General features: G+C 38.8%; 1 protein-coding gene across 1 annotated transcript; it reads left to right on the forward strand.

Moving 5' to 3' along the window:
* Positions 1-1498: 1498 nt before the first annotated feature.
* RNASET2 (ribonuclease T2) lies at positions 1499-13500 on the forward strand (the record flags this gene model as incomplete). Its single annotated transcript, XM_009873699.1, has 7 exons — positions 1499-1554; positions 2476-2533; positions 3290-3360; positions 8700-8813; positions 10998-11043; positions 11255-11329; positions 13309-13500. Coding segments are annotated over 7 exons (612 nt in total), but the record flags the coding sequence as incomplete, so codon positions are not given.
* Positions 13501-15738: the final 2238 nt, after the last annotated feature.

Below are 15738 nucleotides of genomic sequence, written 5' to 3' on the forward strand. Positions count from 1 at the left end.
CCATGACTTACCAAAGATGATGGAGAGTGGAAGGTTAAAGCAGAAAGCAAAAGTTACAAAACAGCAGAAGCAAAACTTTAGGCTGTTTTTTACACTGTTGATAAAGTTTGTGCCCTGACAGGGGAGAGCTGATTCCAAATGTAAACCGCATTGAGCTTTCTTTCAGTGTGTCTGAGAACTGTGGTTAGAGATTGGGGTAAGAACAATCACACTGTTCTTGTTACCAGCCATGGTTGAGCAAGCTATTTTGTTGTCAGGTTACTTTTCAGGGGATGATTGCATTAACTGCTGGCTATTAGTTTGCTGTCTTTTGGACTAGACATCTGAAGTCTTTCAGCTCCACAAAGCTTGTGTCATGTCAGAAACGATACTGTTTAGATGTTTACAGTGTGTGTTTGTTGAAAATATTCCTTTCAGGAAAAAAAGCTGTTGCTGGGTTTCATTGCTTCTGTTACTGTCAGCAAGAGAGGAGAGGAAGGAGATGGGCGCAGAACAAGAAGGTCTTGCGAAGCTTGCAGGTTTGCGGCCACTGGCCTGTGGTGTGTGGAAGGCAATTAGTGAGATTACAGGCCTCTGCATCTGTCTACACTCTGCTCTTGCTCTGACATCACATAAAGAGCATTGTGGCATAATTAAGACAGGATGCAGAGGCTAAAAGGAATGCTATTATTATGGGGAAGGCAAGTCTGAGGAGGTTGTTATTTAATGGCGAAAAATATTTACTGAGCCATAACTACTAAGCAGAATAATCAGGAAGAATAAACTAATGGTATTCTGTGATGTGTGAATGTGTTTTGCTTGTTTGTTTTGTTCAGGAATATGTACTCAGTTTTAAACAATAATTAATGTGTAGGCTATTTTTGCTGCATTGTTAGAAGTTGGGGGTTTTTTTGGTAGGAATGTATATAGTCTTTGGTTTCTCTCCATTCCCTTGCCCCTCATTTAAAAAACGTATTCTAACTTGGAATAAGCAACCTACTTCTTCTATTCTTGGCATTTTTCCCTTTTAATACAACAATAAAACTACTTCTGGATGCTTAAAGATGGTTGTGTGCTTAATATTGTAGTTTGTTTTGAGAAGTTTTGTTCTAATGTCTCTGCACTCCTTGAAAAGATCTGATGATGAGAAAAATACAGAGAGCTGCCAAGTGGAATATGATAAATCCAGATTTACTTCCAGTCATTTAGCATAGATCAGGCTAGTTTCTGTTACCTCAGAACCTACCCTTTGTCGTCTTTTTACACGGCCTGTTGGGATGTCCCCTGATGTTCACTTAATCTCCTTCAAAACTCTAATGCAATTTGGTCTCTGCTAAGTGGCACAATCCATGACAGCTTCAAGTAACTGGAGTTTACTAGTTCCTGATTTTGGGCAAGCAAAAATTCTTTTTTCTCGCTAGAGCCATGGACCACAAGTGAATGAGCTTTTTTTTTTTTTTCTCTAAACCATTGTCCCTGGACACACATAACAAATATTCTGTATTTTGGTTTTCTACAGATGAGTGCTAATGACTGTCAACATCCTCCAGAGTACTGGACAATCCATGGACTGTGGTATGATCACAGAGTTTTTTTATTTCAACCTGGATAGAAAAAAAGCAAGTTTTGTACCAGGGTGTTTAGTGCTGGTTTGTTGGGGTTTTTTTTCTTTTTTTGAGGGCCTAATCTACCTGTTTTTATGACTACTTGAAACAAGAGCCTTCATTTTGATGGAAATCAAAGCCCAATGGTTTGATAGAAAACTGAAGTATACTTCTGTGTCTCATGACGCATTGACCTTCTGAAATCCTCTTGCCACATGAGCATTTTATTTATACATCTTCTAAGATCAGTAATATTCTCTGACAAAAAGGGAAGTGTAGTTCCCCCCCCTTTTTTTTTCTTCCTGAGTACACAGAATTTGTTAATGTCTCGTGACTGCTTGTGGCGTTAAATATCTTAACTCGACACTAGTATTGCAAAAGTACAGAACTTCAAGGAAGTCAGCTGACTGGAATTAGTGCCAGTGGCAGCCATTCAAAAGTTTTCCTGACAAATACTGGTAAAAAAATCAGTACAGACATTTAATCAGTACATTCTGGAACGGTGAATAGCATTATATCTGGATTTCCTGTGAGTGTTTTGTGATACTTGCAGAATGATCCCGTACTGCAGTGGCTGAGTAGGTCAATGTCATTAATGACATCATGTGCAGGACCTTTCATATCGTTTACTCCCCCTGTATGATTTTACACAGGGACTGGAGGGTCTAACAAAGAGCCTCTGGGTGGGAAATGTGTTGGCCATAATTAATATCTTGAATTTTTATTTCTAAAACATTGTAGATGCTGATAGGTTCCTTGCATTTTTAAATAAAATCTCTAGCTATAATCTTGCATATTTAAAATTCAGGCTAATGATACAGAATAGAATGCTGTTAGTTACCATTAGTGCGTGAGAAGACATCTTTTTTACACTTTTATTTTGCTTCCCTAGGCCTGACAAAGCTGAAGACTGTAATAGAACATGGCATTTTAATGTCACCGAGATTAAGGTATTTATTTGAAACAAAACCAGTAATTCCAAGCAGAGTTGAATGCAATTACTTTCGCACATTCTGTTTGCAAAATCTGTAGCTTTTAATGTATCACTCTTAGTGTTTGCTGAGAGGTATGTTCCACAAACTCATTAGGTGCTTCTGGTAGTACTTGAAGTTGCATCGCTCTTGGTAGTTAGCAGCTGTTCCTGCTTGCTTTGTAGACACGTGGTTTGACTCGTTCAGCCACATCCTTAAAAAAAGCCTGCAGTGGCAGATGAAAAAAAGGTTACAGTCAGTCAGTGTTATCCCTTCAATTTTCTACTGCAAAGACACAAAATAATAAGAATTGAGAGTACATTTTTCTGTGTGTTTTCTCTCAGAGCATTAGTCCTTTTTTAATTCTTTTTTTAATTAAAAAAATAAAAACTGTATTTCATTCAAGTGCTTGGTAAATGGGGTTAGTAGGCTTGAGCTGACGAATGTGAGAAGCTGCACGAATGAACAGTTTCTGCAGGGACAGTTGAAGGAAACTTATTTTGAGACACTGTGTTTGGTATTAGTACATTCATATATTTATGTAGTTGTACTAACTTGTTAGCTCCAACAACAGCAGTTTCAAAATACTGGGGAATAAAGACCTTTTCTTTTTCTGCAAGTTGGGAATATTGAAATATGAGGTTTCAGTTCTAGAAAATGTATCAATGTATGTAGATTGTGTAAGAAATAGGTTTTCAACACTGTAGGTGCATTTATTAAGTGTGATATTCTTAGGATCTTCTATCGGACATGAGACAGTGTTGGCCTGATGTGCTTCATTCATCTCTGAATTGCACCCATTTCTGGTGAGTACAAAAAAACCCTTAAGTATTTTGGATATTATTTTATAAAAACAAAAATCTATCTGAGTTAATAATTCTTCAGGTGAGAATAGTGTGCATGAGAAGCAGTGTCCAGGAAGCCACTGGAAGCGCAGTGTGTCTGGTCAATCTCATTTACACAGTAAATCTGTTTTCTTGTTAGAGCACTTGCAAAATGCAGCTGTTGAAGAGGGCTGTGGCAGAGGTTTTGGAGAAATGAAACTTGGTGAAAGAGAGAGGGAAGAGTGTGTTTCCTCCCTTTGTCCCCAGGGAGGAGAAGCAGCTGCTAGTGACACGCTAAATCTGAGTAGCTGTAACACTCCTGGGTGGTCACAGCTGGCTGTATGAGCAGCTTCCAGGTCTCTCTTCCTGGCTGGCTTCACTGTGTTGCTAGCCTTTGAGAGACCCTTCCTTTGGGGCTTTCTCACAGAATCTCAGAAAGGAGGAAAGGGAAAAATAGGATACTTTGGATCTTCCTAGCCACTTCTCTGCAGAGTTGACTCTTTTTACATATTACCCTAGCAGCCTAAAATCAGATCTGAGAGTTTATTTATGCACTTGCTTGGTGCATTGGGAAGGAGAAAGAGGTTTTGATCTCCCCTGACAACAGTACTCTTCGTGTTTCTCTTCACCTCTGAATAATCAGACACTTGAACTGGTGTGGGTGGTATTTTGAGTTTGCAGAGGCTTCACTTCAAGTGCGTTATTTTAAACTAAAATCAGTGGCAGTTCAGGGCAATTTGCTGAGCCTTGAGCTGCAGCAGCCAAGGTATGGATATGCAATTTGTTCTTGTGGATATACAATGAAAGGGTAATATCAGATAAGAAGCAGAGCACGTAGCTGGAGGCAGAGCATTTAAAGCCACCACAGCTCTAAGTGCTTTTTTTTTTCCCCTCCTTTGAATTTACTGCCTTTTGTCATTAGGGAAGAGGCTTTCAAGGGAGTATGCATCTCTTAATTTTGTCTTTGCTCTACAGAAGACACTTGTCTCAGAGTCTTAAACGCTTTCCACAAATGTCTTTTAGCAACTTAGAGTTGTCGAAAGTGGTGGTCTTACTTTTTCCCTCCGCTCTGCTATTCTTTACTGGGGAGAGCCTGACTGCTTCTTTCTGTGGTAGCATGAGTTTATGCTACCTTAAACTGTTCCTGGAATCCGAATAAGAAAAATTGTGTCGTGAATCTAGCATCATCCCTGCACTGCTCACCCAGCTGTTCATAAAAACAGCTGTATATCAGCCCTTATTTACTAAAAGGGGTATTTTGATAGGCAGCAGATATAAACACATACATTCAAAACCTTTTCCCTTTCAGTTCAAAGCTGGCAAACAGCACTTATTTCAGTACCTTAAAATATAACTAGAAATACCATAAAAGCAATACGAAATTCAGATTATAACAATGTAACTAATATTTTGTTTGATTGATGGAATAATTGATTCCCTTTCAGTAGGGTGACAAGTGCACTGTAATTGGCAGCTCTAACTGCAGATTTTGTAAATGCAAGCTTTTAAGACAACTGAAAGCCAGTAAGATCCTATTGTGTGTCTCCCTTCAGTTAAAATATTGTACTTAATAATAAAAAAAAATTAAAATCTCTGTAGTGTAAAAATCCCGATACAGCAGAGGTAAGAATCTGAAAGTAAAACTGAGTATTTGTCACTAAAGGCATCTTAACTGAGTAAGGAGCATGAGCAGTGACAAGAAAAAGAGGTATTGAATATCTTAGCATATAACATCAGGATTCTTCCAAAACTGCTATAATTGTGTGTTATGTTTACTTGCTTTAACTCTTACTGTTGCCTTGGCTTAAAAGGGGAGGTAAGGAATCTTCCTGGTGATTTTAGGATGGCTATGAGTGCTTCTGTAAAGATAATTACACATCTCTCTCGACTGTGTTTACAGTTGCCATCCAAAAGTTTGAAATGGACAGGGTGGAATGCCTTTAATCCAGGACAAAGGGTTACGTGTGCTTTGTATCTCAACATTTATTAACCGAAACCATCTTTTTTATACTAGTTTGGTTTTTTTTCTGACCAAATAGAAATTTCTCGACCAAGAGAATTTCCTTTAGGATCAATTTATTTATATATATATATATGCGCTATGGAAGAAGGAATCAAGAGTTTGCCTACAGGGACACCCAGCTGTCCTAATCTTTTGTGGACAGCACTTGCAGCTGTGCTTTACAGACCTTCTTTGTTCCAAGCCTAATAATGAGCCAGTCTTGCCTTGGACTCACTTGCTATGCTCCTGACTTGTCTGTAATATCTGTGTGACTCTGTGCTTGGGGAAGCTCTCTCCTTGTGGCACATAGCAAGAAGCAAAATGTCCTTGAAGTTCGGCTTTCTTTCCTCACAGCTGAGTTGTGCCAATTGTATTACTTTGCATTTCTGCACCCCCCTAAGACTTCATTTGCAGGACTTAGCTTTGAAGTATGCAGGTGTGACACTTAATCTTAGCAGCACCATAGAGAAAATGGTGGAGAGGAACAGGTTATATAGTGGAACCCAATCTGGGCTGTAAGCCCTGCTCCCGGGTGCCTGCGAAAGTACCTGTGTCCTGCAAGGAGGAAAGAACATTCAGCAAAGTTCTTGACGGGTGACATATGTGCTCTGTGCTACTGCCTAGCTCGTGGGTACGAGAGGTACAGAAGGATGAGGGCTCTGCATGGATACAGGCAGCTGTGTTCTGTAATCCACGTGCCACCCAGCTGTGAGCTGAGGGTTAAGTAGAATTGTCTTCCTGTGGTCTAGGTGAAGGCTAATGTGAATAACATCGAGACATTAATTCTTTTATTGCTAAACAGATTACTGTATGCTATTCTTTGGTACCTGCAGCTCCTTCATTTCCCAACCGCTTCAGTTTGCATTTAAATACAAGAGGTGAAGGTGAAATTTCATATGCCTGTGCTGAATGGTCAGAATTAGCTATATCTGCGTCATTGTTTGCTGGTTTGGTTTTTTTTTTCACACGGCTGTGCTGCAGAATACGGTAACACTCCACAAGAGCGTAATCTTAAAGTTTCAGTAATTGTTTTGTCGAAACTCTAAAGTAACTCTCCTTTCTGGAAGCTCCCAGGACTGATTAAAAAGCTTGGGCCTGGTGTACTTTTGGCTTGCAGCAGGTGGTGATGCCTGGGCACTGTCTGTGGGTGGCTTTGTATTTTCACTTGGGATCCATCCCCACTGCCCCATTGCCTGAGCCCTGCGATCAGTGTGAACTGGACCAAGCCACTCCAGTAGCAGTCCCATGTTAGCAATGAGATACTTCTTTGGCCCTGTATTTCAGCCTTCTTCCCGGAAGGAAGGACACTTAGATACAAGTACCACTGAAAGCCTTTACAAGACAGGCACAACACTTTATCATTAGTTTTACACACATGCATGCATATATTTTCTGGAGAAAAATTGTCATCCTGCATGCGAAACCTTGTCTCCAGCTCAGTATCTCTTTCTAAATCTACCCTAAATCTTTAAAACTGTGGTCTGTTTTCTCATCAGTAATTTCAGATTCCTTGTAAAATGTGGGGTTTGGTCCATGTAAAGTGGACTCTCAGCAGTTAACAGTTCATTTGATGTGCAGTAGAGTGAGTGTTACAGCCAAGATGAGAACTCTACAAGGCTAACTTTGGAAATGTGTAGTGAAAACCTCCCAGTAATGCATCTTCTCGGCTCCTTTGTATCTCTTGACACCATAGTTGCTTTATTCATTCTCTGTTCAGAAATAGTGTACGAATTTCTGTAGATACAAACATAACTTCTTTTAAAGTGTTTTCATTACTTAGGAAAAATCTGAAGTTTTTAATATGAATGGACAATTCAAAGGCAAGCTTTCAAGTGAATAATAGTTGGCTTTCTGCTTCTCTGCTCTTCCAGGAGGTTCTTAAGGCATGATAAAGTGAGGGAATTCTGTGTTAGTGGCACGAATTTGTGATTAGATAACTTTATGTGTACATCTGCTGAATTTGTACTTAATACAAGTGGCTCATGAAAATTTGGAAAAAAACCCCAAGAGACGTTCCTCCCCAAATCTGCAGGTGGTCTTATTATAACAGATTATACTATTTAGTCTTTCAATAGACTTTAGAATTGATAGAGGTATATTTTGAATTTTACCGTTTTATTTGAATTTGTTTGCCATAAAATTGCAAGAATTGCTCCCCTCTTCCCCCCCGCTCAGTTCCCTGTTGTTAGAGGACTTGATGGAGCAAACTTGTGAAAATACTGCCACAGGCCAAAGTAAAAGTTGAGGCAGCAGTCTTGTCTTAGCAGCTTGTTCAGTTTCAGTGTTCCATACAAAATAAGGGCTAGTCGTTTCATTTCTGAAAAAAATTAGTTGTTTGAAAGTGCATTTAGCATAAAAGACTGCCCTAAAACTCACACAAAGTTTAGAAATACTCTAAATTTTCTAGTCAGATTCTTACTGTTCTGACCTCCAAACATCTCTTTGCAATACATGGAGAGACATTTCTATCGAAAGAGCATGATACATATTTACTTCATAAACTCCTGTAGTTATTTTGAAAACAAGCTAAATCAAAGGAGAAGACTGAAAAAAACGAAAGCCCAAACTGGGCTAACTTAATCTAAAGAAACACCTGAGCAATGTTTTTTTCTCAGTTAAGTTTTGCTGCACTTGTTTGACACAAAGATCTCTTAGTCAGCTTTGGAATGAAGTAATGGTATCTATGGTATCTCTCTTTTCTCCTCATCTTGCAATGTCCAGTCTTAAAAAGATAGATGATGGGGGTGGAGAACAGTGTTATCCCTCTGGTGGGATAACAGGTGAAGGGCTGAACTATAAGTGACTTAAACACAAATTCATATACATAATTTATAGGAAAAGAGAAAACTGATTCTGAATGTCCCAGGTCTATAATAATATCCAAACCTTTAGATCATCCTCTCCTTTATCTTCAACAGCTTTTACATTAATTTGAAGAGTCTGTCTTGCAGCTGCCAATGTTAAGGAAAATTCATTTATATACTTTTAATACAACTTACGGTCTGAAAGAATTTTTTCATAGTCTGGTGTTGGAAACCATAATGAGGGACTTCTCAGGCTTCCTCCTTATTCTCATGATAGGTCCAAAATCTCTTGGTAAATAATTCTACAGAAAAAAATATGCAGACGTTGCTACAATTGGTTTGCAGCAACATCTCTATATTTTTGGTCTTGCACACGCAGTATTTTTTGAGTGCAGTGTCCCACTTCACACGTGTAGCCTTTTAAATACTTGATTCAAATACATCAGCTAGTTTGTTCAGCACACATATCTACAAATAATGTTTTCTAAAACTTAGATTTTGCTTTCCTCCTGTAGGAAACATGAGTGGGAGAAGCATGGCACTTGTGCAGCCACACTTCAGGTTCTTAATTCTCAGAAGAAATACTTTGGTAAAGCCTTGGAACTCTACAAGCACCTTGATCTTAACAGGTACATAAATGAACTTGGTCTGCCTCTTACCTCAAACAGTTTCTAAAAGTTTCAAACCTAGCCAAAAAACCCCGGAAGTCTAAAAATCCGATGATAGAGCAGAACTTAGTATTAGCATAAATTAGTTTTAGTACTGGAGCTCAAAAGAAGGGTTATCTACTCTGAGAAGTATGTGTCTGTTCAATTCAGAGTCTGGTAAACCAGCAGCATTCTTTGCAGCATCATTTTAGACGGAGACAGTAAGTTTCGAGAAGCCATATGGGCTAGATGTCACTACCAAAAGCTACTTGCAAACTTCTAAATCAAGTGACAACATGCACCAAACCTCTTAGTCATACTGAAGCCCAAACACGTGTTTTTAGAAAAGACGAGACAGTGCTCTGCTCGGAGGAAAAGACAAGCTGCAGGCAAAATCGTGCAAGAACATCCTTGGGAAAAGCTGAGAGGTCACAGCAAGAGAGGATGTTCTGAAGGGCAGCGTTCTGTCACTGCAGGCAGGCCTCTGCTGTCCTTTCAAATGACCCTGGTGTGACACTCTTGCGTTGTCCTTGGAGTTGGTTCCTCCTCATGGTTCTAAAGCACTGGCTATTCCTGATGCAAAATCTTGATGGGAATGTTGTATCCAAGTGCTGTATGTGCACATTCTGGCTGCCAGAAGGCCAGAGCCCTTTGACACTAATTTGTTGAATGTGAATTGTCTTTCTGTATAAGACAACAGTTTCTGATAGAGGAAATAATTTCTTTTGTATCTAGAAACATATCTTAGAAAAAGTAAAATAATCCCATTCGTGTTCTATCAGTGTCTTGTCCAAGCAATCTCCTAAGAAAGTCTCATTCGCTTTGCATTTGCACAAAGGAAACATGATTTTCTCCCACCCCTCCCCTATATTTGTAGGTGTCTTGTAAAATGTAACCATATTTTTCTATACACAGTGCTCAAGAGCACGTCATATGTAGTGCTAAAATTAATGTCTAAGTCAATTGCCTAAGTAGCTGTGATGGTGTGACTGAAACGTTTTACAGATGGTATAGTGACCGATTATGTGACTCTATATCAGCATGTGTAACACCAAAAAAGAACAGACACCTGTCTATTATATGTCTGTTCAACAGACAAGGTGAAATTTATTGTGCAGAGCATATTTTCCAGTGTAAAAATGAACTTGATTAAATTAATCTTTATTGAAAAGAGTAAAGACTGCTAGTATTCTCATTGTACTTCATTTTATACTTGAAAGATAAAAGGTAGTGTTGATGATTAAAAGATTGTTTCCAAAAAGGAAATTATTACAAAGCAGACATCATGCAGGCTTATGTGAGAGTGACAGAACATAACCTATTTTATTGGCCTCCCTATATCCAGTGTCAAATAAGTATGAGAAGGAGCTAGACCTTTAGTCATCTGGGTTACATCTTCCCTGTGCAGAACCTGACTGTGGAAGGGTTGAGCATTATCAGCACTTGTGGATTAAATCCTGTGAGGAAGAAGTTGGGACTTAGAGATTTGACACCTGTCAAGTCCTGAGTCATCGTGTCAGTTTGGAATTGTGGAATTCCCTCTGGACAAAATCTAAAGGAAGGAGTATATGGGCTAGAGGTTCTTGAGTTACATTTTTTCTATTATGTGAACAATCTTTCCTCCTCAAAAAGATATGTTTTTCTGCCCTTATGTTGGGTGTTGATCCAGATCCATGTCCTTTCCCCAGTGTACTGTATACCTCTCACCCCAGCAACCCCATCCTGTCTTAGAACACGAGGGTGCATAGAGCAGCCTCATATATCTGCCTCCATGCCCTCCAGGTGGCTGGAGCACAGGACTGTGGCTCAAGGCAGAGGAAGGGAGGCAACTAAACATCGTGCCCTGCCTGACAATCAAGGGAGCATTGCAAAGGTCCAGCAAATAGCAGTAGTATTGCCCTTTCCGTGAGCTGTGTCTGAAGGTTCAACTCTCCCAACTCCTCAGATTAAGGTGGGGGAGAGGGTTCTTCCTGACCCTGCTGAGTTGGGTTGGAAGTGGCCTTTCAGAAAAAGGGAGCCTTCTCTAGGCCTTGTGGAGGATGAAGACAAATTTCCTTTGCTCCCTATCATTGTAATGCTTGCCAAGTTCTCACTAAGATTATCTGTTTACCTAATGATTATGAAACTGTATTTGCTTGCCTGGAAGACATTTAATCTCTGTTGCAGTTGTCTCCTGAAAGCTGGGATAAAGCCAGGCAGTTCATATTACCAGGTAAGAGGCAATTTTTTATTAAAAAAAAAAATCATGTGTGCTTTTTTGTTTTTCGGGAGTCAAGTAATTTCTACAGAATAAGTGATCTTTTTTAATTCCATAGGTCTTTAAGGTTGTGCTTTATGTAAAAGTTTTTGTGAACTGAAGTGTGGGAGCTGTTGGAAGATATGCTAGTGACTTATGAACTTATATAAGCTTTTGAATTTCTCAGATGACTGCCATAAAGGAAGCTCTTACGAGGTTCTATGGTGTAACACCGAAGATCCAATGTCTTCCTCCAGAAGAGGTAAAAACCCCAAACTCTCAAAACCAAAAAAAAAAACCCAAACAAAAAAATCAACAAAACATAACAAAACGAGGGTGAGATGAATGTAGCCAGTGACTGTTGGCCTTGACAAGGGTACTACCTGTCAACAGCAGTCTTACCTTCACTGGCCATGGCTCCTGTGTTCTGCATCAAGAAGTTACTCAGTGTACAGAATCATTCAGACATAAAGCAACTCAGAGGCTTGTCTCTGAGTTTGTTCTTCAAGCCCCCTACCTAAAGAGGTACAACAAAGCATTTTAAGCTTCACTGTGGTTCAGGATGACTATATAAGCTTTCTGTTTGAGCCAGCAGTGTCTAAAATTTCCATTTCTTTCTGCTTTTCTCTTGCCAGCAGTTGTACTGTGAATCACAATGCAGTAGAGAATGTGGTACACAGAGCATTTACTAGTGTAAAATACAGGTCACCATAACAAAAAATGCTTTGAAGGAACAAAATGGCATTCTGAACAATAGGCTGTGTGGCTGTTTCTTTAATTTTCAGCTAGGTTACTCTAGTTCTATTAAAAAAGAAAACAAAACAACAAACCTACAAGATAGCTTTCTCTCATACAAGTGATCCATATTACCTTGGCTTGATACAGGTGGTTTACTACAAAACACTTGACATTGCACATACACAAACAGCAGTGGAGTTTAACAGCTTGTGTGTTGTCAGCTCTTTTGCTTTAGTAGTGCTCTGAAGTTTTTATACTCGGGTCCTTCTTCATGTGAAAAAGAATTCCAGGTTACAATTATTTTTAAAATGTATTTTTACATTACTTTAAGCAACAAAGGAATGTGAGTTGGATGGGAGTTGCACCCTCACTCACCACTTGATGTTGAAAAAAAGCGGAGCTAACAGAAACCTCAGTTTCTAGCTCTGTTCACTGTAGTGCTGCCATTGCTTTTAGTACAGTTGGGATACTGCTCAAATTAGGTGAAAGTTGCTTACACTTTGAGTCTGCTGTGCTTAAGAGCTCAAGCTGATGGGTAATAGAAAGAAACAAGTACGTGCCAGTTAAAGATACCCCTTTTCAGAATTCCAGACTTAGCAATGCGTGAAGTGCATTATGAGGGGTACTTAGATGCTTAAAAATATTACACATTTGCTCTGTTCTTAGGTTTCTTTAAAAAACAGAATAAAAAAAACAAAAATGCCACCACAAACCCAATCCATCAACAAAAAAAAACCCCACACAGAAAAAAGGCACAACCAAAAAATACTCCAAAACCAACCATACAAACGCTTTTGTCATGTATACATATTTTTGTCCTGCTTAATGGTCTCAAAAGCGTTTTTTTCTGTATGTACTTTGTCATACCTGAGCATTTGGGGGAATTTTCATAGAATCTTCTTCCTTATGTGAAAGACTTCCATACCTGCCTGCCTTCTTCACGGCCAGTACTTTTCTTCTTAATCTGCCGTGTACTTCAGAAATGACATTTCTGCTTTTGACAGCTTGCTTCTGCATTCTTTTCAGTAAAAGCTATTATAAAACCAGGTTTCTTTTCTCCTTTTTGGAGAATTTTCTTTGCCTCAATTCCCAGCCTACTACGAAAGAGCTGATGAGAGGTGGCTCTCAGGTCACACAGGCCCTTGAATATTCATGGAGTTCAGCCAGAGCTCATCATTAAGGTGAACAGCTTGTGTGTGCTGTGCAGATTTGATAAATGTGAAGGAAATCTATGTCACAGCATTTTCTAATGAGACTTACTAGTTAGGCATTGTTACTGAATTATGTTGCTGGAATGCATTTCTTTGTTTGCTTGCTCCTTAAAAACAAATATGGACTATAAGCTGTTCAGAGTGGATGTATCTGGTATCCATGGCCTTCACGTTTCTTGAGTGACAAATAGACAGTTAAGCACTACTGCATTCTAAAGATAAGGCAATATGTCTGAAGAATTGATTGATTTTCTTCTCCCTATCAAGCTGATCTTCTCTCTCATGTTTCTAGGGTGAAAAAGCACAAACAATTGGTCAGATTGAATTCTGCTTCAGCAAAGAGCTACAGCTGAGAAACTGCACGGCGTTGAAGGGGGAATCCGACCCAGTGCAGGTGGACTTGAGGCTTGGAACTCGGGAATTGTCTGTCTGCAGCGATGCTCTCCCGACTTATTATCCTTCACAGGTCCAAGATCACAAATGAAGCTGTAGTAGTTTGAAAAACTTTTTAAACAGCAACAAAAACTAAACGCTTAAACATTATGCCTTGGAAAACAGCCTTGACTTAGCAACGTTACAGGCATGCTGTGAAGATTTCTGCTGGAAAACAAACTTCTTTTGCCCTTAAAAGGAGACGAGTTCACTTTGTAATATCACTTACACAGGCTCAAGTATTAACTGTGGCTCTGACATTGATGGGATCAGAATGTGATTTACAGCTTTGCCTGGTCTTTTTGGCTTGCTTATAGTTTGAATCAATGTTCAAGAGAGAACTGTGACTTTTTTAGTTTTACTTGCAGTTGTTTGCCACTTCAACCACTTTTCATTCTTGCCAGTGAGTCAGGGAAATTAAGTCATTCTCTCTTTTGAAAGGATGCTTGTCTTCTCTGAGATAAGAGGGCAATTTATTGACAAGAAAATACTGTAAACAAAAAGAACTTAGAGACCTGTCTGGAGGTCCTTTCTGAGACATAATGCCAACTGCCTTGTGTACATTTGTTCTTCAGAAGCGCTGAACCCAGGCGTTAAACCTTTCCTCACTCAGACATCATGGCCAACCAAAGATACCAACTTTTGCATGACTTCTTAGTGAATGAAATAACGTTCACCAAGTTTTGGGACCCTAGGAAGAGACTATATTTGTAGCCTTGCCTATTCTTTGGTTGATTTAGCTACAGTATCTCCATACAGTCTTGAAGAACAACCAATCTTAGAACTCACTTGTTTTTATAGGAAAATATGTTGTCACTAAACTTTTGTTGTATTTCAACGTTTAGCATTACCACACAAGTGTTGAATACAGGCACCTTTATGTAAAAATGAGATTGTCACATAATCACTTTGTTCCAATAAACAACTTTTTATAGGTGAAACAGTAAATATTACAGGATTTTCAGTGAAAAGTCTAAATTGCATCTCTATCTCATAATAGTTAATAGCCTGTCACGAATTTGGATGGTTCTAAAGGGGACCAGATTTGGATGACACCTAGGCAGGGCCATGTTGATGTGTCTCAAATTTTATTCTGAAGAAAGAAGACAATTGAACCATCTTTTAGAATAATATTACTGTGAAAACATGAAATGCAATATTAGGAACAAACTTGTTACATCTTTTGGGGTTTAGAAACCGTTCACATTTACTCTTATTTTTGACTGTGTCCTTTTCTCTACTACCTTTCATTTCAGGCTCTGTTACCTTGCCATTCCATAATGCCATCAATTTTCCAGTCCTTTCTTTAGAAACTGAGATATATGTTTATTTGTTTATTTTAATGAGTGTGATCTGCACTCTGTCGTATCTGTATTTCAGTAGAACAAAGACCTATCTTTCAAAATTTGTCTTCCTTCCCAAGAAAAAGAGTGAATGTACTAATGTATACTAACACTCTATATTAGTATGCTAATAGTAACCAGATGTAGTGTTTTTATAGTAGCCATGTAGTGTTCAGTTTACGTTGAACATGACCAGAAGAATCACAATTCTTGATTCACCCATTTCAGCTGTCTCCTTCTAAGCAAGAAAAAGTAGGGAAATTCAGCTACAATGTTTGAAAATATTAGAATATGCTTGATTTCTGTGGAATCTTTCTGAGAGCACTAATATTTTTTCCTTCTAATTACACAAATTATCTTAGCCTAAAGAAAGCAAATACTTATTGGGAAAAATGTATTTCTCTGCGAAAGAGGAGCCCAAGGCTGGTACTTTTAAACTTTCTCTCTAACTCTTTCAAATAGTACGTCAATGGCACATATGTTTTGGGTGCACTATGTAGAGCACAAACAGCTTAGAATGAACATTAATTTTCAATTCCCATCTCATGTTTTTGGTGTTTTTTTTTTTAAACAATCAAGACACACTCACCTTTTTCTCAAAATTGTGCTGTCAGTGGCTTGGATTTTTTTGTCCTTTGGTGAAATCCCTTGTTCTCCTTTTCCTTTCGGTGTTCTCAAAGTGCAATGCCATCTTGTTACTTCTTAAGGTAATAAGCAATGAGAAAAGTGGAAAAAGCAGTTGGTAGCTGCCATCAGACCATCTCACAAACGTCTTGCTCAGTGCATTTCAGTCACCAGTTTGATTATGAACACAGCCCTTAATTAGGTATAGTAGAATAAATGCCATGAAATCCACAGCAGTGTGTTGTACTACCAAATGAGTGATTGTTATGCTTGCTTATTTTTCTTTGTCCTTTTTTTCCTTTTTCCTTTTTTTCCTTTTTCCT

Source organism: Apaloderma vittatum, unplaced genomic scaffold (assembly GCF_000703405.1).
Source record: "Apaloderma vittatum isolate BGI_N311 unplaced genomic scaffold, ASM70340v1 Scaffold45607, whole genome shotgun sequence".
In the NCBI taxonomy this organism is placed as follows: domain Eukaryota; kingdom Metazoa; phylum Chordata; class Aves; order Trogoniformes; family Trogonidae; genus Apaloderma; species Apaloderma vittatum.